Source organism: Symphalangus syndactylus, chromosome 10 (assembly GCF_028878055.3).
Source record: "Symphalangus syndactylus isolate Jambi chromosome 10, NHGRI_mSymSyn1-v2.1_pri, whole genome shotgun sequence".
In the NCBI taxonomy this organism is placed as follows: Eukaryota; Metazoa; Chordata; class Mammalia; order Primates; family Hylobatidae; genus Symphalangus; species Symphalangus syndactylus.
The window spans coordinates 82,608,460-82,630,152 of NC_072432.2; the positions used below are offsets into that span (position 1 = coordinate 82,608,460).

At 36.8% G+C, this 21,693-nt stretch overlaps 2 protein-coding genes across 7 annotated transcripts in view; one reads left to right on the forward strand and one right to left on the reverse strand.

Annotated features, from left to right (window-relative positions):
• The window catches only part of PAICS (phosphoribosylaminoimidazole carboxylase and phosphoribosylaminoimidazolesuccinocarboxamide synthase), a 49,665-nt gene extending 46,556 nt beyond the window's left edge, over window positions 1–3,109 (reverse strand). For all 3 annotated transcript variants that reach the window (XM_055294628.2, XM_063610445.1, XM_063610444.1), the window contains exon 1: window positions 2,719–3,109. In XM_055294628.2, coding sequence (XP_055150603.2) covers window positions 2,719–3,100 — 382 coding nt within the window. In that variant the 5' untranslated portion in view covers window positions 3,101–3,109. The remainder of the gene's footprint in view (window positions 1–2,718) is intronic.
• PPAT (phosphoribosyl pyrophosphate amidotransferase) overlaps window positions 1–20,176 on the forward strand; it is a 74,682-nt gene extending 54,506 nt beyond the window's left edge. For 3 of the 4 annotated variants that reach the window (XM_055294631.2, XM_063610446.1, XM_055294632.2), the window contains 10 exons: window positions 5,892–5,958; window positions 6,900–7,106; window positions 10,178–10,290; window positions 10,394–10,539; window positions 11,398–11,470; window positions 12,103–12,254; window positions 12,670–12,797; window positions 14,173–14,394; window positions 16,816–16,936; window positions 18,022–20,176. In XM_055294631.2, coding sequence (XP_055150606.1) covers window positions 5,892–5,958; window positions 6,900–7,106; window positions 10,178–10,290; window positions 10,394–10,539; window positions 11,398–11,470; window positions 12,103–12,254; window positions 12,670–12,797; window positions 14,173–14,394; window positions 16,816–16,936; window positions 18,022–18,203 — 1,411 coding nt within the window. In that variant the 3' untranslated portion in view covers window positions 18,204–20,176. The other variant, XR_010113872.1, reaches the window with a different exon arrangement.
• Window positions 20,177–21,693: the final 1,517 nt, after the last annotated feature.

Below are 21,693 nucleotides of genomic sequence, written 5' to 3' on the forward strand. Positions count from 1 at the left end.
GCTGGGATTACAGGCATGAGCCACCATGCCTGGCCTAAATCATTATTTACTTATCAAATTTGGACAGTCCTTTCTTCCCATCAATACTCCATAATTTTGCATGACAGTGGTTCTACAGAAGGGACACTATCATGGCTAGTGAAGTACAGTTATTTTGGAAAGCAGTTATTTTAGAAATAATGTTTCAAAGTAATGGCCAGACATGGTGCCTCAGGCCTGTAATGCCAGCACTTTGGGAGGCCAAGGTGGGCAGATCACTTGAGGACAGGACTTTGAGACCAGCCTGGTCAACATGGTGAAACCCTGTCTCTACTAAAAATACAAAAACTAGCTGGGCATGGTGGCGTTGCGCCTATAATCCCAGCTCAGGAGGCTGAGGCAGGAGAATCGCTTGAACCTGGGAAGCAGAGGTTGTGGTGAGCTGAGATGGCACCACTGCACTCCAGCCTGGGTGACAGAGTGAGGCTCCGTCTCAAACAAAACAAAAAACCAAAAACAAGACAAAAACAACAACAACAAAAACCCAAAGTAATTATATCCTCCTGAATCAGTATTAGAACTTGTGTCTTAAAGTAATAATACTAAAAATGGACAAAAGGTATTAATTGCAGTATCATTTGCATGAGAGGTGTGAAGACCCACACTCAGTTAAATATTATGGAACCATTAATTGTTATATTTAATTTTAGATCATGGTTAATCTTGGGTATAATTTAAAGATTATTTTTAATGCAACCAAAATGTTAATGTGCTTATAATTTTATAGTTTAAAAATGTAAAGAACAACTAGTGGTATTGTGGAAAGTATATGGGAAGAGGCTGAAAACTAGGGAGCCCGGTAAAGAGGTTACATTAATATTCCATATGAGACACGATGAAGTTCTGGCTAGTCATAATGAAAATAGAGCAGAGAGAAAATTTTATGCAGTATGTCAGCAGATTTTTTAAAGACTTAGTGACTGACCAAAAATCAAGGATATCTCAAATGTTTCTGCATAAGTGATTGGAAATATAGTGATGCTAAGGTGGAAGCAATTTGTAGGAGGATCAAATTCAGGCTAGATGTGGTGGATCATGCCTCACTTTGGGAGGCCGAAGCAGGAGAATCTCTTGAGCCCAGGAGTTCAAGACCAGCCAGGGCAACGTGGTGTGAAACCCATCTCTACTAAAAATACAAAAAATTAGCTGGGCATGGTGGCTCACATCCCATAGTCCCAGCTATTCAGGAGGCTGAGTTGGGAGGATCATTTGAGTCCTGGAAGTTGAGGCAGCAGTGAGCCAAGATCACGCCACTGCACTTCAGCTTGGGTGACAGGAGTGAAACCCTCTCTCTTTAAAAAAAAAAAAGTTGGTGGGAGAATAGAGAGTTTGATTTTGGAATTGGGAGTTTGAGGTACCTGAACGTGCGTAGTTAAGTTGTAAGGATAGTCCCTCTGTTGATGAGTGAAAACGAAGGAGTTTGGAGCCAAGGGAGTACCTGAAAGGGCTGAAGATCCCTTTAAGAAGTAGAGATATTGGCACCCACATCTTCATCAGACCAACTCCTGGTTAAAATCTGGGACTTTCAGAAGCTAAGTGATTTACTTATTTATTAATCAATATTTAAAGCACTTAAATAATGAAGAGTCGAAGGTGTTTAATTGAATAAACTAATATAATTGCTGTTTAATATGGTAATAAGTGCAAAGCTTTCTCAGAATTTGGTGTCATCTCAGAAATGGAAAGAATGTAGGCAAGGTGGATTCTTCTTTTAATGAAATGATTTGTTACTGAGCTGTAAACATGAAAATTAGCTAACTTAAGTTAACCAGTTGTAATCTTTGTCCTCTTAACCCCATTCACATTTGGTACTTTTATTATACTATTTACTATTTTCTCTCAGGTGTTAAATTTATTTGCAGTTCTGTCCTTTTTGAGGTTTCGCATTACTAAATGCATATTGCTTAGTGCTTTGCCCATGGTACACACAGATAGTCGGTATTACAGATTTTTGAATAATTCTGCTCTTAAAAATAGCGTCTATAAGATTTAGACTATGGTAGACATCTCATCACTGTCATTGATTTCTCTCCCTTTGCCTACTAATGCTTCCACAGACAATGCATAGATTCTATGTAAATAGTGTTGGGTTTAACAACACAGCACGTCAAGAAACCCCTCTCAATCACTTAGTCTCAGATCATTTAATCTATTAAATCTTCGTTATACTTCATTGTTAAAATGGAGCTGTTCTTCATTGTTAAACAAGTGATGAAATAGTGTTGAACAGTTATTTTAAGTGTGCTTTTATTCATAAATTTAGGAAAATGGAAATTAAATAAAGGAGAAAGTTCTTGTTTGGAGCTGTGGAAAAACATCAGTTGAGCAATGTTTTTGATATTTTTCCCCTTTTTTGCCACTCTTATAAAATTAAAACAAACTATTTTTAGAACTCAATCCATATTTCAAAAACGTATCACATGCAGTTGGCACTAGCAGTCAGTGCCATTGTAATGTGCTTTTTCTGTATTTTACAGATTTTTTTAAAGTGGTAATATTTAACCTCTTTTTAAAAAAATTAATTCTTAACCTTGTGCAAAATAGCATAATAAATTGGTTATTTTTCCTCAGTCTTGATATTTCAGTCTATATTTATCATACGGCCTCAGAAGTCCTGAACTTTTACAGTTCGTAAAACTGTAAAACAAAAGAGTACTTTTTTTTTTTTTTTTTTTTTACCTTCAGTGGTCTCTGGGGCTGTACTTGGGCTGAGCGTTTCCAGGTACCTGCCATTTGCATCTTCCTCTGTAAATTGTGTGGCAGGTTCATACTGCAGGATTACATCCAAGTCATGGAAGAACTTCATAGTTTTAGAGCTGTCTCCAGAGTTATGGGCATATTTAACTGTTCTATATTCATATTTGAGATTTTTGTACTTAGCCCGGCACTGTTTCCAATCTCTGTATACTCCTAATGATTGCAGCCTTTTAGCAATGTAAATAAATATTCCTTTATTTCTTAGTGTTCCGTAAAGTTGTTTTCGTATATTTTTTTCTGCCCAGACACTTAGCAAAGCTTTAACCTCCTCCTCAGTCCAGTGCTTTCCTGCTCCACTCTCCATGTTGAAAGTGACCTGGAAATGATTCACTATTTCTAGCCAAGGTTTTGTTTCCTAGGAAACCAGACGGCTGGTTGTCACTAAGCTCCCAAGAGCTGAAAAGATCTAGTTTAACTGGTTCAAGCTGCCTGAGGGAGTAACTTGAGAAACTGCCAAATAAGCAGGCTTTGTGATTAAAGAAGCCTAGATCTAAATGATTCTTAACTATATTCATTTCAGCCTGAAGGAAAAACTACCCTTGAGACAAAAGGGAAAGAAAACCGTTTTTTGTGTATTTCTTTTCTTACGTAATTTACTGTTTTACCAAATGATTGTTGATTTTTAAAAATTGTTTTGAAAATGGTTGGCAGAGGTTTTTTCCCAGAGGTCTGTAGCCAATGTTAATAATATATTTCCTCTGACATGAATCACCTAGTCCTCTAACATTGGTTAACTTACAGACCCCACAGCATTTCACTAAATAAATCATAAGTCAATTTATTTAGTCCCATATGGTATATAGTATTATGCATATCTATTTTCAATATTTAATGCATTTAATAAAATCATTTCTTGAGGCTGCTGTGAGCTGTGATCATGCCAAGTTTTTTTAGAGTTTTACTTGGCAAAGTATTTAATGTTGTAGTTTTTCTCGTTAATAAAACGCTGCAACAATTGCAATATGTAATTTTGAAAAAGGTTCCTTTTTACCAAATAAATCAATGTATTAACAGCTACTAAAGTCTACAGGCACATATGGAAGAGGTTTACTTTTTGTTTCTATCCTGATATATATTCTTTGGAACAAAAATTGGTCAATAAACATCTACTATTTATAGCACTCATTCAGAGCTATTAAAAATGGTAAAGCAGTTGGAACCTTTATGAGAGTTTATACTGCACAGCGGTATGGATGCTCTTAGTCTTTACTATGTCTTGCCCTACCTTCAGTCTAGATTTTGATTTTTTTCTCTGTATCACCACTTAATCAACACTAATGCAGGAAATGAGACACAGACATGGGAAAGGGTGCCTGGTCAGCAGAGAGTTTTCAGAAACAACATTTTTTTTTTTCTAATAGCAAAAGTGCTATTTATTGGAGAACATTTGGAAAATGCAGAAAGGCACAAAAAATGGTTACCAACTGTGCATTTTCCCTCTATTATATTTGGAGATTTTAATTTACATCTACATACTCATCCTGTTGAAACCCTATTTAGAGGTTATAAAGAGTAGAGTTAGAAGCATAAATTCTGCACTTGGATTGTCTGCATTCGAATCCTGGCTGTACCACCTGCTGTCTGTGTGACAATGGGAAAGTAACTTCCTTTCTATTGCTTTAGTGTGTTTATCTGTAAAATGGGCATGGTAATCGTAGTACCTACTTCATAGGATTGTTGTGAAAGCCAAATTAGATCACGCATGCTATCAACCTAAATAATTAAAAGGATCAGAATCTAATTTAAAGAGAGTTTATTCAAGCACCAAGTTTGAGGATGTCTCACCCAGAAACACTAATTCCAAGGAATGGAGTCAGCATTGCAAAGTAGGAAAGTTAAGGTTTCATTTCCATAGGCAGACAGAGGAGTTTTTAGCAGAATCACAACATTTTTTATACAAGGTTAGCGTGCCCAATTACAGTAGTTTGATTGGTTATAGGTGGTGGTTCTTTTGGGGAAGGGTACATTTAACATTTTTTACAGAGGATGTTAATGGGTTTTCTTTCATTTGGTCTAAGCAAAGCAGGACAACAAAACAGAAGCTTTTTTTTTTTTTTTTTGAAGACGGAGTCTCGCTCTGTCGCCCAGGCCAGGCCGGAGTGCAGTGGCGCGATATGGGCTCACTGCAAGCTCCGCCTCTCGGGTTCACGCCATTCTGTCTCAGCCTCCCAAGTAACTGGGACTACGGGCGCCCGCCACTACGCCTGGCTAATTTTTTGTATTTTCAGTAGAGACGGGGTTTCACCGTGTTAGCCAGGATGGTCTTGATCTCTTGTCCTCGTGGTCCATCCGCCTCCGCCTAGAAGTTAATCTTTAACAAAGGTCATCACTTGAGAAGGCAGGAGGTTACTGTTTCTGATGTCTTGTTTTTTTTTTGAGACGGAGCCTCCGCTCTGTCGCCCAGGCTGGAGTGCACTGGTGCGATCTTGGTTCACTGCAACTCCGCCTCCCGGATTCAAGCAATTCTCCTGCCTCAGCCTCCTGAATAGCTGGGACTACAAGCGTGTGCCACTATGGCCAGCTAATTTTTGTATTTTTAGTAGAGACAGGGTTTCACCATGTTGGCCAGGATGGTCTCCAGCCTTGACTTCGTAATCCGCCCACGTCAGCCTCCCAAAGTGCTGGGATTACAGGCGTGAGCCACCGCACCTGGCCATCTCTGATGTCTTTTAATTCTCTCTAGTCATTGTATAGAACAAGAAAAATAAGAAAGTGAGTTAATCTATAATCTGAGAAACAGAAGTTGTAACCATATGTGACTTAGATCACAGTCATATCTCTCTCAAGGCCTAAAGTATATTCGGGGTTCCAATAGCTTTTAAATTATTTATTTTTACAACGTAAAATGCTTAGGACAGACTACCTGGCATGTTAGTTAGAATTAGATGAGATATCTAATTGTTACGTTGTCATCTGCTGGGATTGCTAATCATCAGCATCAGCATCATCAATAGAAGTAGTGCTAGTACAAGTAGCATTTAATGTGTTGTCACACTAAGTTCATGGATGCTTGTTGAGAAAGTATGCTTGATAAAGTTCTTCAAGAAGCTAATCAATTAGCAGATTTAACAGCTAATATCTTTTTATATTCACAGGGGTCAGGAGAGTGCTGGTATTGTGACTAGTGATGGGAGTTCAGTGCCAACATTCAAATCACACAAGGTAAATTTGAAGTTTAAGAAATGTTGATGACAGGCCAGGTGCGGTGGTTCATGCCTGTAATCCCAGGACTTTGGGAGGCCAAGGCAGGAGGATCACCTGAGGTCGGGAGTTCAAGACCAGCCTGACCAACATGGAGAAACCCTGTCTCTACTAAAAATACAAAATTAGCCAGGCATGGTGGCACATGCCTGTAATCCCAGCTACTCGGGAGGCTGAGGTAGGCGAATCGTTTGAACCTGGGAGGTGGAGGTTGCAGTGAGCTGATATTGCGCCATTGTACTCCAGCCTGGGCAACAAGAGTGAAACTCCATCTCAAAAAAAAAAAAAAAGAAAGAAAAAAGAAATGGGATGACAAAGATAACAAAGACAGATGATCATTAATATGGGGAGGGGGATTTGAATAAATAATTTGCAATCAAAAGTAATATTCTTTGGATCAGCCACTTTCAACTTTATATCCTAACATTTGTCAAATTAGGATGTATTTCTTCCCCAGTTACAATTTTTTCCCTAAGACCAACTCAAATAGGGAGTCATTTATTTAAATGCTTTAAGATGCTTTGATTTTTTTATGCAAATTTTAGTTTTTATACTTGACAAATTTTATTGCTTAGTACATCTGTTCTTAAATGTTTTAGTGAATAGTATCTTATGAAACAGAAGTGCTTCAACATTGTGAAGGTATTAAATGCCACTAAATTGTTCTCTTTAGAATGGTTAATTTTATGGTATGTGACTTACCTCAATAAATTTTTTTAAGTAAGTGCTTCACAGTTCTTACAATTAGGTTATTTGTTTTTGACTTTTTTTAGATTAGAATTCTGAAACACAGAGGAATTAAATGTACTTCTTATTTGGATTGGCTGGGCAGAGAAGAGAAGCGTTTATTACTAGCAGTACTAGTCTGTTTTTTTCTAAGTTGCACTTTTTGATTTCTCAAGGGAATGGGTCTTGTAAATCATGTCTTTACTGAAGACAATTTGAAAAAGTTATATGTTTCAAATCTTGGAATTGGACACACAAGGTATGCCACCACAGGAAAATGTGAATTAGAAAATTGTCAGCCCTTTGTTGTTGAAACACTTCATGGGAAGATAGCCGTGGCACATAATGGCGAATTGGTAAATGCTGCTCGATTAAGGAAAAAGGTATGTTTGTTTGTTTTCCCTAAGCCTTTTTAAATTATTAGGATGCGTTAATGAATAAAAGTTAAGGATCTTTGTAAAGGGCATTTTCTAATTGTTGCTACCTGTTACCTAACTGCAACAAACAATTGCATCAGAATGATCTGGAGTACTTGTTACAATTCCAGATTGTAAGCTATCCCCTAGAGTTGGAGACAAGGGTAAGAATATGCATTTTAGACTCACTTTTTGAATGCAGTGCTTTAGAGATTTGGGAAAGTTGATTTATGGATGGAAGCATAGAGAAATTAGAGTTTATGGACTTGCCATCTATTTAACTCTGTTGCTATGTTCAAAGCTTGTATGAGATAAGAAAAATCAGGCTGTTTTTCCTATTCTCAGACTCAGCACACTTCTGTGACCAAATAGGGGGGTTTCTTATACCAGCCAGTTTTCCAGAGGACACCAAATGGGTATCTATAATTCGGTTGTATTCTGATAGTACCTAGAGGTAAAGTCAGGTTCCAGAAGTTAAGGGCTCAATCCCACAAGATTGTCCCGCACTTCAGACGCCAGTTGCAAGTCCAGGCCTCTGGCACATCCGACAACCAGTTATAAATTGGGAGTTCCTGCAACAGCCCTGGCGCTACCTTTGGTTTCAAACATCACAAAACTCAAGAAAGTGCTTTGTATACATTTACCGGTTTATTATAAAGGATATTACAAAGGCTACAGAAGAACAGTCTGGTGAAAAGATGGAAAAGGCAGGGTATGTGGGAACGAGCATGGAGCTTCCATGCCCTTTCCAGGGGCACCACTCTCCAGGCATCTCCAAGTGTTCAGCTATCCAGAAGCTCTCTGAACCTAGTCATTGTGGATTTTTATGGAGGCTTCATGAAGTAGGCACAAATGATTAAATCATCAGCCACTGGTGATCAGCTCAACCTTTAGCCTTTCTCCCCTTCCCTGGGGGTCCAGGGATGAAGCTGGAAACTCCAGCCTTCTGGTTGATTCCCCTGGCAACTAGCCCTCATACTGATGCTGTGCAGGAGCCCCTAGCTACCAGTCATCTCAACAGCATACAAAAGGACACCTATCATTTTGGCAATTCTAAGGGTTTTAGGAGCTGTGTACCTGGAAAGACCAGGATAAAAATCAACATATGTATTTCTTCTTACATATCACAAAAGCATAAAAATAAAATGGAGTATAAACTTGAAGATGACATGAAAAAAATGAATTGGAAACAATGACAGGAAACTAGAATATGGGAAAAGGGACAGAGTGTTTACTTAAACTCTTGGTTCACAGCATGTTGTTTGGAGCTTTCTGTGCTAATGATGTCAAATTTGTGCCTATGCTTTCATTCATCATTTCATCTTTCTTTTTTTTTTTTTTAACTGCCTGTCTTTATATTCATTCCTAGTAGCTTCCTTTTATCCATTCAGGCATTCATTAATGAATGTTGAGTTTCTTCAGTTTATTAGCTCCCAATAATGTTGACTTGGTAACTTCAGAACCTGGTAATATTTAGTAATAGATGGTTACACGCACTCCCCATCCTATAAGCATTCTAGAGCTGGGCAATTCACATATAATGAACAGTTACAGAAGCTTAATAATAATGAACTGCTGGGTCAAAAATATCTAGACCCCAGGTTTTTGTACCACTCATTGTCATTCCATTTTTTGGTTCTGTCTTTAGACATTTCCTAGAGCTTTGTCCAGCACTGTTCATAGGCATTATAATGACCTTATTGTGCTTTTCTGTCCCCAAATGAAAAAATGTATAGTTCATTTAAAAATTCAGACAATCATGAAAGTATAAATATGGAGTAAAAATTTCTTAAAAATTCACCACTTAGAGATAACCACTAACTCACTGTTTCCTGACATAACGCCTTACCCAGATGCTAAACTTTATCTCTACCTTTAGCTCCCTACTGAAAATGTTCTGTAGTGCCCATTCAGACTCAATCTGTGCGTGTCCATGGGGCTGCCCTTGTCTTGGTCAATCCTGCTCAGAACTTTGTAATTACCATAGAGTACATTCAAGTGATATTTATTACATCTGCTACATTTCATTGTTCAATACAGTTGATTACTTTCTTCTGTCAGTAATAATCAATGAGATGGGTAGCCATCATTATGATCACTAACAAACCCAGCTTGAAAGTTATCACTGTAGTGTACTACTTTTATAGGAATATACCCAGTTCATCAAGAATGTTGAGGGTAGAAAAGGTCAGACCCACAAACCAAATTTTCAAGACCCCTTACCCACTTTCAGGTCTGCATGCCTTCAAATTTAGTATTCAAAAGCTTTTCTGTACATCTCATAAAGCACTTTTTTTTCCTGCTTGAAAACCTTCTAGATTTCCTATTGCCTCCAGCCATGGTCATCCGTTATTAGTATATACATACTATTAGTGCAGGAGTCCCCAACCCCTATGCTAGGGACTGGTACCAGTCTGTGGCTTGTTAGGAACCAGGCCACACAGCAGGAGGTGAGTGGTAAGTGAAGCTTCATCTGTATTTATAGGTGCTCCCCATCACTCACTATTACCACCTGAGCTCTGTGTCCTGTCCAGATCAGTAGCAGCATTAGATTCTCCTAGGAGCACGAACCCTGTTGTGAGCTGTGCATGCAGGGGATCCAGGTTGTGCTCTCCTTATGAGAAGCTAATGTATAATGCCTGATGATCTGTTACTGTCTCCCATCACCCCCAAATGGGACTGTCTAGTTGCAGGAAAACAAGCTTAGGGCTCCCACTGATTCTAGATTATGGTGAGTTGTATAATTATTTCATTATATATTACAGTACAGTAATAATAGAAATAAAGTGCACAATAAATGTAATTTGCTTGAATCGTCTGCAAACCATCTCCTGTCCCTGGTCCATGGAAAAATTGTCTTCCACCAAACTGGTCCCTGGTGCCAAAAAGGTTGGGGACTGCTGCATTAGTGGGATGCAGGATTTTTGTAACTGGACATCCACAGAATGCCTTATTTCTTTTCATTATGGTTGGCTACTGGGTTGGGGTGGGGTGGAGCTTCCCCTCTGATGATTAAACTTCTCTTTTTTTCTATATAGCTTCTGCGTCATGGTATTGGTCTGTCCACAAGTTCTGATAGTGAAATGATTACCCAGTTACTGGCGTATACCCCTCCTCAGGAACAAGATGACACCCCGGACTGGGTAGCCAGGTAAGCAGAGAACTGGACTAAACTTGGAGCTCTAGTAAGGAGAGTTTTGCCTTGCATATGTTTATAACTGAAGTTATTCATTCAATTATTTAATTAATTCCAGGATTAAAAACTTGATGAAGGAAGCACCCACAGCATACTCCCTGCTTATAATGCACAGAGATGTTATTTATGCAGTACGAGATCCTTATGGAAATCGTCCCTTATGCATTGGTCGTCTTATTCCAGTGTCTGATATAAATGACAAAGGTAATAAACTTCAGAAGGAATATCATTTCATAATGTTTTTCCTTTATTGTCCTACTGCTATCAAGCCCTGAAATCTTTAGGTATAGAAAGTTGATGGGTGGGAGGGAGCTAGGTAAAAAAAAATAAATGTATTCTTCCTTTTTAAAGTATGTTTCTTTGAGTACTCCTGAGGATGCATCCTTTTTTTTTTTTTTTTTTTTTTTTTTGAGACCCAGTTTCGCTCTTGTTGCCCAGGCTGCTGGAGTGCAATGGTGCGATCTCAGCTCACTGCAACCTCTGCCTTCCGGGTTCAAGTGATTCTCCTACCTCAGCCTCCCGAGTAGCTGGGATTACAGGCACGCGCCACCATACCCAGCTAATTTTGTATTTTTAGTAGAGACAGGGTTTCTCCATGTTGGTCAGGCTGGTCTCAAACTCCCGACCTCAGGTGATCTGCCCACCTTAGCCTCCCAAAGTGCTGGGATTACAGGCATGAGCCACCACGCCTGGCTTGATGAGTCCCTTTTAATGTTTTTAATGGAGATTCCTATTTTTTCCTGTCTTAATTGCCTATTCATGTCCTTTGCCTAGCTTTTTCATTTCTGCAGTATGATTTTAGTGGTTTCTTTTGACTTGTATGAAGATGTCTTTTTCTAGCCATGAAATCATAATGTTAGAAGGAATCTTAGAAGATCATTTATTCTATCTTTGGCTCAAGTCAAATGAGGATCCAAGTCAAATGAGGATCCATGTGCTCTTAAAGTCATAGAAATTGGCTATTCTATGAGTTTTATTTACTTATTTATTGTTAGCTGTTCTGTTGAAATAGCCTCTTAAAATTTCTTGAATCCATTAACTGAATTGATTGGTGATTTACAGAGAAAAAAACATCAGAAACAGAAGGATGGGTGGTGTCTTCAGAATCTTGTAGCTTCTTATCTATTGGTGCAAGGTAAGTTTTACCTTGTTTGGCATATTATATTTTCCCACGTTGAAAAGCATTTTTTTAGACAGTTTCTTATTTATGTGAAAGTTTGAAAGTTTTCTTTTTGATGTCTGCAAGAAAATATTTATAAACGGTTTTTCTTATGCATGTTATGCTCAGCAGTTGCACTGAGTTTAATGTTCTAGTAATAGCTTCTAATTCTGACGCTGGCATTCTTTTAAGATACTATGAAACTTATTTTAATTTCTTTATTTTGTATATTTTTCTCTTTTTACAGTACAATATGAAAATAGAGACTTATTTTAGAAAGGAAGAACTTCCTCAATGAGAGATAGTTATGATAGAAAAATATAAGCCAGGAGAAAATGTTTTCTTTATACTTTATTCTTTTAAAATTCAGTACAACTTAGGGCCCTTAATTTTTTAATTCTATACTAGAACTTAAGTGTTTACAGAGAGATTATACAGAAATCATTGCAGGAGACATACTACTTTAAAAAGTCACTTCTAGATTTTATATTGAATGAATCAATTGTTTCTCTAAGGGAAGGTACTCTGTGTGCTTTATAATTAATGTTTCCATTAGCCTTAAGGACTAGTTTATTAAAAGTCTTCTTTCTTTAACATTGTTTCCCAAGATATTACCGTGAAGTCTTGCCTGGAGAAATTGTGGAAATATCCAGACACAATGTCCGAACTCTTGATATTATATCAAGGTCTGAAGGAAACTCAATGGCTTTTTGTATCTTTGAATATGTTTATTTTGCAAGACCAGACAGTATGTTTGAAGGTAAGTAGATTTTTCTTGGAATATTCATGTAAGTGTTTTAGCTATCTCCTTGAAACATGGCAAGTCTTGCCTCAGGGGCTTACCTGGCTCTTTGAAGGCATATAGTTATATGTTGTGGATATAGGACTGAGCCCACAAGTCATAAGATCACTGTTTCTCACTTCTTTTTGACTCTTGGATTTTGTTTTTTGTTAGGAGTAAGGATTATGATTTTTTAGATCTATATGAAGGTCAAATTTTTTTTAAAAACCACACAGTTGAATTCCCCAGTTTGTGTATTTCCACATTCATATTTTTGTATATATTGCATTTCTTTTTATACTCAATCTGTAGAATTCTAGAACTAGTTTTTTAGAATAACACTGTTATATTATGCTAAGTAAAAATACTCTCTCTCCTTTTCCAAACACACCAGACCAAATGGTTTATACAGTAAGATACCGTTGTGGCCAGCAGCTAGCGATTGAAGCACCTGTGGATGCAGATTTGGTTAGCACTGTTCCAGAATCTGCTACGCCTGCTGCTCTTGCTTATGCAGGAAAGGTATTTTCTCTTAATTAACATGCAGTGAATTGCTCTCCCAGCTGTGGAATAAGAAACCCTTGCCTATAAAGAGAAACTCATCAACATTTCTAAGGAGAAAGGAAGGTTTGGTGGTTAATGTTGGTTTGTTTACAAGCGTTTTTTATTTTCCAGGCTTTTTATCCAATGGCACTATTTTAGTGAAAACCACTAAAAGGTTCACTGAAAAGAAAAAACGTTCACTAAAGGGTTCAGAAATTGGCCCCCTTCTTTTTAAAAAGATAACATCATGAATATACAGTTGACCCTTGAACAATTTGGGGGTTAAAGGTGCCAACCCTCTGCACAGTCAAATCTGTGTATGCATTTTAATGCCCCCAAACTTAAATACTGATAACCTACTGTTGACTGGAAGTCTGACCAATAACATAAACAGTTGATTAACATATTTTGTATATGTATTATATGCTATATTCTTGGCAATAACGTAAGCTAGAGAAAAGTAAATGCTTTGAAGAAAATCATGAGGAGAAAATATATTTACTATTCCTTATGTGAAAGTGGATCTTCATAAAGGCCTTCATCCTCATTGTTGTCTTCACGTTGAGTAGGCTGAGGAGGGAAGAGGAAAAGGGGCTGGACTTGCTGTCTCAGGGGTGGCAGAGATGGAAGAAAATCCACCTATAAGTAGACTCATGTACTTCAAACCCATGGTGTTCATCAACTATATATTCAGTGGAAAAATTTACTTAATATTAAAATAAACGTCTTGAATTATCTTCACAAGTCACTGGAATATTTGCTTGCTACTAAGTATGGGTAATAATAAAGCTGTTTATGTTCATTTAGCATAATGTTGTCAGTGTTATGCTTTATTTTCATAACCAGGTAGATTGTGTAACTGTAGTAATCTGGGGTATAACATCAAATATTGACTACCTTAGATACTTTATTAACTTCTAAAAGAATTAATATGCATATACTTTAGAAAAGATTACCTTGATAAATGGGTTAATTACTTCCTATCCCTAAAAAGTATCTCATTGGTCTACTGCTTTTAATTTATCTTAATTCATTTCTTTAAAAATTATCATTTTGATAATGAATTTTTCTGACAGTGATTTAATCTTTGTTGTGTCTTCACATGCTTAGTGTTATCTTTCGAAACAGAGGAGTAATGTTTAAGACAAAAACATTATGAGTCCTCGCAAAATGAATTGGTTTTTCCACCAAGTATATTTTGTTTAGTGGTTTTTCTTTTTGCCTTTTTTCCAAATAATAAAGGAAAATTATTTTGAAATTTTACTTGAATATTGTGGTGGCAACACAATCTAGAGAAAATATTTGCCTATTCTGTATATTACTCCTCATTGTCCTTTCATTTCTTCTCTGTCAGTGTGGACTTCCATATGTGGAGGTGCTGTGTAAAAACCGGTATGTAGGGAGAACCTTCATTCAGCCAAACATGAGGTTAAGACAACTTGGTGTTGCAAAAAAATTTGGAGTATTGTCAGACAATTTTAAAGGCAAAAGAATTGTTCTTGTAGATGATTCAATTGTGAGAGGCAATACCATCTCACCTATAATAAAACTGCTCAAAGAATCCGGTGCAAAAGAGGTAAGTAATATTAAAACATATCCTAAAGCATCAGTTAACAATAAGATACTGGCATAAAATTGCAATTCAGGGTAGTGAATCAAAATGGATGTTCAATATAATAAATTAACTTTTATATCAGTTTGGTTTAGGAATAACTGTGTAGCAACTTGGAGAACATGTAACAGCCACACTTACATTAAATGTAATCCTTAATAGATTAAAAAGCTCAATATAAAAGCTTAAGGCTGGGTGAGGTAGCTCATGCTTGTAATCCCAGTACTTTGGGAGCCTGAGGCAGGAAGGTTGCTGTTCGAGAACAGCCTGGGCAATATAGTGAGACCCTGTCTCTACAAAAATAAAAGATAATAGTAAAATTAAATTTTAAAAAACCTAAAATTTTTACAAAATTAAAAGACTAACTACACAAAATAGGCTGGGCACAGTGACTCATGCCTATAATTCCAGCACTTTGGGACGCTGAGGTGGGCACACTGCTTGAGTCCAGGAGTTCAAGACCAGCCTGGGCGACATAGTGAAACTTGCCTCTCCTAAAATTACAAAAAAATGGGTGGGGCGTGGTGGCACACACCTATAATTCCAGCTACTTAGGAGGCTGAGGTGGGAGGATGGCTTGAGCCCAGGAGGTAGAGATTGCAGTGAGCCAAAGCAATCTCAAAAAAAAAAAGTCTAAAAACACAAAATAGAATGCTTTTTAAAATCAATAGTCTTGATTGCTTTCTCTACTTGAAGACATGCAGCCAATCCCAATGTAATACCTTTGACTTATTATTTTTTAAAATGTATTTGTTAAAGACAGTGTCTGGCTCTGTTGCCCAGGCTGGAGTGCTATGGCACCATCTCAACTCACTGCAACCTCTGCTTCTGGGGCTCAAGCAATCCTCCCACCTCAGCCTTCTGGGTAGCTGCGACTATAGGCATGTGCCATTGCAGCCAGGCTAATTTTTGTATTTTTAGTAGAGACAAGGTTTCACCATGTTTCCCAGGTTGGTCTTAAGCTCCTGGACTCAAGTGATCCGCCTGCCTCGGCCTCCCAGTGTTAGGATTACAGATGTGAGCCACCGTGGCCAGCCAAGTTATATTTTAATATCACTTTGTCTTTTTTTTTTTTTTCCTTGATACTGGGACTCACTGTGTCACCTAGTTGGAATGCAGTGGTTCAATCTCAGCTTACTGCAACCTCCACCTCCTGGGCTCAAGAGATCCTCCCACTTCAGCCTCCCAAATAGCTGGGACCATAGGCACACACCACCATGCCCAGCTGATTTTTCGTATTTTTAGTAGAGGCAGGGTTTCGTCATGTTGCCCCTGCTGATCTCAAACTCCTGAGCTCAGGTCATCTGCCTGCCACAGCCTCCCAAAGTGCTTGATTACAGGTGTGAGCCACCATACCCGGCCTCACTTTATGTCTTGAAAAAATTTTTTTTTATTTTTATTTTTTAAATTGACAAATGTATATATTTATTGTGTACAACATGTTTTTATATAGATATATTATTTTAAGATTTCAAAGCTTATTCTATTTCAGTAGCTCATACTACAGAAGTGAGATGCCATTTTACAACTAATAGTTATGTAAATTTAAAAATAAAGTCTCAGCCTGGGCAACATATACCCCATCTCTGAAAAATCAAAAATAAAATCTCACTGTAGAAGAGAGTGGGATGAAAAGCAGCATGCCAGTTTATTTAGAAAGTTTCCAAGATAATTGGGATTATGATTTTCCAGCCTTTTTTATACCTGTGTTTAGGATTATGATCATCTCACTCTGGAATTCTGTGGAAATTATGTAATAGATACAAGAGTTTAACATAATTTCATCATTTATTGCAATAGTGAAAAAGAATAAAGTCAAAGAACCTGGAAATGGCATATCTCCCTGTTGGTGAATATAATTTAGTAAATTGATATATCAGTGTGATGAAATATGATGCAGCCGTTAAATACTAAGAAGACTGCATAGCAAAAATGGGAAAATCTATTCTAATAAAGAAAGTTTAAAAAGGAAATGTGGACACTGAGTATAGCCATGTAAATGTACCTGATGAAAGGCAAAAAAAACAGTAACAGACAAAAACAACTGTGTTGGTAGTAGTAAGGTTTTTGTTATAACCTGGTAAATTGTATTTTTCTTTTTAAAATAGTAAGATAAGGGATAAGCAGGAGTACCCGGTATTACAAGAGAAAAGTGGCTCTAGGAATGTAAAGACATCAAATGAGAAGTAGGATATCTAGAGAAAGAAACTTCCTCATGATTAGGTGACAGAAAAAAAAAAAACAAGAAGCAGCTTTGTAGAAAGAATAATTTATTACCTGTATGTTGTTACTGAATATTCTGCAAAACAATTTTATATTGTATTTGCACAATGAAAGAATTTTGCATAGTCTTAAAAACCTTGTGTGCAATGATTTCTTTCCAAGGTACACATTCGAGTAGCTTCACCGCCAATTAAATATCCATGCTTCATGGGAATAAACATTCCTACAAAAGAAGAGCTCATTGCCAATAAACCAGAATTTGATCACCTTGCAGAATATCTAGGTAAGTATTAAAATTTCTATAAACTTTGATTATTAATAGAGAAAATCCAAAGCTTGACAGTCTTTACACCTTTAGTAAAAATGAGTATTCAGTGTTTGTTAAAAGTAGTTATATATGTTAAGCAGATACTGAATACTATTCTCAACAGTGAGAGTAGTGGGCATGGGCAGACACCATAGAGTCTTGTGTTGGAGAGCTAAGCCAAGGTGAGATCAGAGAAGGAAGAGGTGGTTTCCAGGTGGAGGGAAGTGCAAGCATATCACTTAAAGCCTCCCAAAAGTCAGATCCCAAGAAAAACAAAAATAATTTAATCAGATTCTAACAGAGTAATTTGGATGTGGATACAAATCACAAAGTAAAAAGTTTGTGTAGGTTCATATTCAATAATGAGATAAGGAGACTTCGAGATCTAAGTTATCCTGGGTAAGACATCTTCCTTTCAAAATCAGGTGATGTATAAACTGTGGAAATAACACATGATATTTAGTCATTGTGCCTTGGTACCTCCACACCATCTGTTTGTGGCTGGTGTTTCTTTTAACCTGTCATGCATGTGCCTCACTGGTTAAATATTTTTAAATATCACCCTGATGGGTGTCATACATGTTATGAGCACTCACACTTTGCCAGAAACTATGCTGCCTATATTATCTATATCATCATAACATCATAAAAACTCTACATTTAGGCAATGTTTCCACCATCTTATATAGATGAAAAAATAGACTTAGGGAAACTGAGTGAACTTGAGCTTAACTTTGAGCCTAGATCTTCCTGACTTTAAATTCCATTTTCTCAATTAAGAAAATTACTTCCAAAGCCCTCTAATTCCATTCTATACTTGAAGCCTCCTCTGCTGTTTTAGATTGTTATCCCCTAGATTCCAATTAAAATTTTTAAAAATAAAGGAACTGAGTTTTACTGATTTTTTTCCCTTTTTTTCTTTTTTTTGTAAAGAAAGGCTAAAGCAGGAATTTTTATCCTAGCTTAAATTATTCTGTTTGTAACTATTCTCTGTTGAAGCATTTCTTCCTTTCTAAAGGAATTCTCATTACATTTTTATTTTTCCCTCTTTCTCCCTTTAGGAGCAAACAGTGTTGTGTATCTGTCAGTAGAAGGACTGGTTTCATCTGTACAAGAAGGGATAAAGTTTAAAAAGCATGATATTATGATCCAAGAAAATGGAAATGGTCTGGAATGTTTTGAAAAGAGTGGTCATTGTACAGCTTGTCTCACTGGAAAATATCCTGTAGAATTAGAATGGTAGCTGGTAGGGTTGGATGTGTGTAGTTTCAAGATAGAAAGTTGGTCAAGAAGTTATAGTGGTCACACCTCATCTATTTACTGTTACTCAGTTGGTACAATGTAAAATGCCATGCTTATGTTTACAAGTTTTGAGATTTTTTTTTTTCTGAAAAGGATACCAAAGTGCGATAACTGAACATTGCTAATTGCATATAATACAACAATATGTGGTGTTCTTTTTTTTACACAAGCATTGGCTAGCTTTTTTAACGTGGTCAGAGAAGGCAGGTGGTCGCTGACATTTGCCAAGTCCATGCTTTAAAGGGTTTGCAAGAAGTTAGGGTTAAGGAGAGGTGCTGCCAACAAGACAGGTGAGTTAAATATGACATTTCACACAAAGTTTGAATAGAATACATTATACTTCATAGGTGTCTAGCCTCTACAGTTCTGGCTGTACTTATGACCTTGGCGTCCCTGTCTAACGGTAGACAAATCTTTAAAAAAAAAAACAAAATATAATCTGTGGTGCCTCAGTTTCCCCACATGTGCAATGGGATACTTATATTATTAGATTAAATAATCAATAAGAATGTGAACAAGTGTCATACTTTCGTGATTTGAGTCATCATTTCACTTCTGATTTTAAGACAACTCATGATTGTTAGCTTTCGGAAAGCTAATGATTATTAACTTTTTGAAATTAGTTTACAATTAAGATTTCATTATGATGGAAGGAGACATAATTGGCAGATCTTTGCCGTCTCTCTTTGAGATGTCCTAAAAAGGGTTGTAAAAATCTGTGAAAAAGTTTTTCCTACATTTGACTAGAAAATGTGATACATAGTATTTAGGGCACTAAAGTAACCTGGTACATTTGAAATAAAAACCAAATTTTTAGATTCAAACAATCCCTTTATCCTTAATTATCGTATGCTTTTTTAATGAAGTGCTTGATCACTTGCAAGCATGTATACATGTAGATGTACGTATACATGTACACATACACATAAATATTATTGCAATTAAGTGATCAAGTACAGACACAATAGGGGCCAGTTTTGTTTAAGGATCAAAGAGACAACCACTTTGGGGAATTAGTATCAACTTACAATCCAAGTCCAAGTATCATCTTATAATCACTTTTTTCTACTTTATTAAGATCTAATGAATTTGATTTCTTTTTTGAAGTTTTTTCTGGTAACATCTGAGATTCAGAAGTTTAAGATGACCCCAAACCTTTGTTTATGTAAGAATTTTCAAACATAAAAGTGTTTGTTATTGTTATGTTACCATAATTTGATGTATATAGTGTCCAGATCCATTTAGAAATTTAATATTTATTAATAACTGAAACTGTTTGTCTTCCTTTGGTATATAGTCTCACATATTATATTATAGCAGGCCAAGATAAAATTTTGACAGCTCTTTAAGCCCACATGCAGCAGTGGGTCAGATAACCCTGTGGCAGTGACACAGGCAAATTGGCATTTGAATAAAGCCCTGGGACCACCTCAACATGTGTAGCCTCTTGTCTTAAATGTACTCCCCATGGCAGCATGGAGGAGGCAAGACCTGTGGGTCAATTTTGAACTGGCCTTACTTTGATTTTTAAAACAAGAGACTCAGGGAAAGTACTAAACCAAAATCTCTGATTTTACTTTGCATTTTCTGTAGTTTTTGTTTTACTGAGATGCTTTTGTAAAGGAAAATAATACTGTGACAGTTTGGTAATTCTACAGATTTCTTAATATTTCTCCATCATGGCCTTTTACTTCACAATTTTCTGAAGTCTGAATTAAATTACAATTTTTTTTTTTACCAATTTAATCTCAAATGTTGTTTAACTGCTTTAAATTTATATACGTAGAGTATTACACACTGCAGAGATGAAAAATGTGTTTTCACGGGATTTATATTGTGAACTAAACTAAGCCTACTTTTTGTGACTTATTTGTGATGCCTTGTTGATAAATATGTGTAATAAGTATGTTTAAATATGTGTGTCCTTTTTTTTTTTTTTTTTTCTTTTAAATAGTGACTTTAGTTAGTGCTTTATGGTAAACAGCATGGAGACAACTTCCAGGCTCCATTCTTGGCACCAGCTAGTCACATCTTATTTCTCTGATCCAGGCATTTCAATAAATAGGCCATCTCTTATGAACCAGGCAAAACTGCTGATTGACTATGAGGGACAAATAAAGTAATTAGAAATGCAATACTAAGTAAGCACTACGTCGTGGCAAGTTCCTTGGAAGCACTATGGGGAAAGAGGGAGTGTCATAGAAGAGCAGGATTAGATTCAAAGTGTCAGGGTGGGTAGGTAAATGAATAGATAAACTGTAGTACATTCAGACAATAGAATATTATTCAGTGCTTAGAAGAAAGGAGCAATCATTTCTAGGTTTATGCCTACCTCTTTGATTTGGCAGGATAATTTCACAATCAGTAGATATTGTGGGTGACTTGACAGAATCTGACTTCATAAATCCTTTAGTCCACCCGGGGGTAATACTGGCAACATCCTCAGTAAACTTTTTGTTCAAATTGTACTAATGGTCTTTTTTAAAACAGAGTTAGCTCTCTCTGCTTTAATTCAAGCCAGTCATGGAATGCTAAATAATAGGATTGCTGTGTACCAGCTAAACAAAGCGATGTCTGTGCTTTTGCTCATACTACATGCTGTACCTGGATACATTCCGTTGGGGAATTTATATACACAAAATAAGAAAATAGCCCACATGGTATAATAGGTCTCACCTAATTCCTCATGATCATTTGATTTATTCAGTTGGTTGCCTTTAAGCCTAGGTTCATGGCTCAAAACTATTATGCTGAGATTGTTACTTTGTATTTTTTCTTTTTTTTTTTTAAGAACTTTATACCTGTTTCTTGTCAAATTTGCATAGAAATGCAACTCCTAACAGAATAATGCTCTCCCAGCACTTTGAGATGATAGCCAGTGCCTATGGAACAGACAGAATTGAACTTAACAGTGGACTCCAGGTAGACTTACCTGAGATCCACTCCCTCCAAACCTCTTTTGTTGTTCAAATGTGGCTAAAGGGTTTTGATGCTAATTCCTAGTTACCAGTGACTCCCTTCAACATGGGGGCAGACTGGCACCAAGAGATATCAAAACCTAAATACAGGATGATTGATCAGTGATGCTTTTGAGAAGGACCTTGATCAAAAGGGGAAATGTGAAAGTTGTCAGATTCAAAATGGAGTCACTCGTATTAAAACCCTGACAAACGGAGCCAGGAAACGCCATGAAGGGGAAGGGTTCTCATGTACATATGGTTGATAACAAGAACTATCAAAAGACTACAAAAATTTACAACCTGCACAAAGGCCACCACAACCTCAAACACAACACACACACATACTTCTTCAAGGACATCTGCCTATCAACTGCCTATCTAACTTATGGACAACACCACCCTTACCACGCTTGTTATTGTTAAAGAGTGAGGTTTATTTTTATTTATTTATTTATTTATTGATATGGAGTC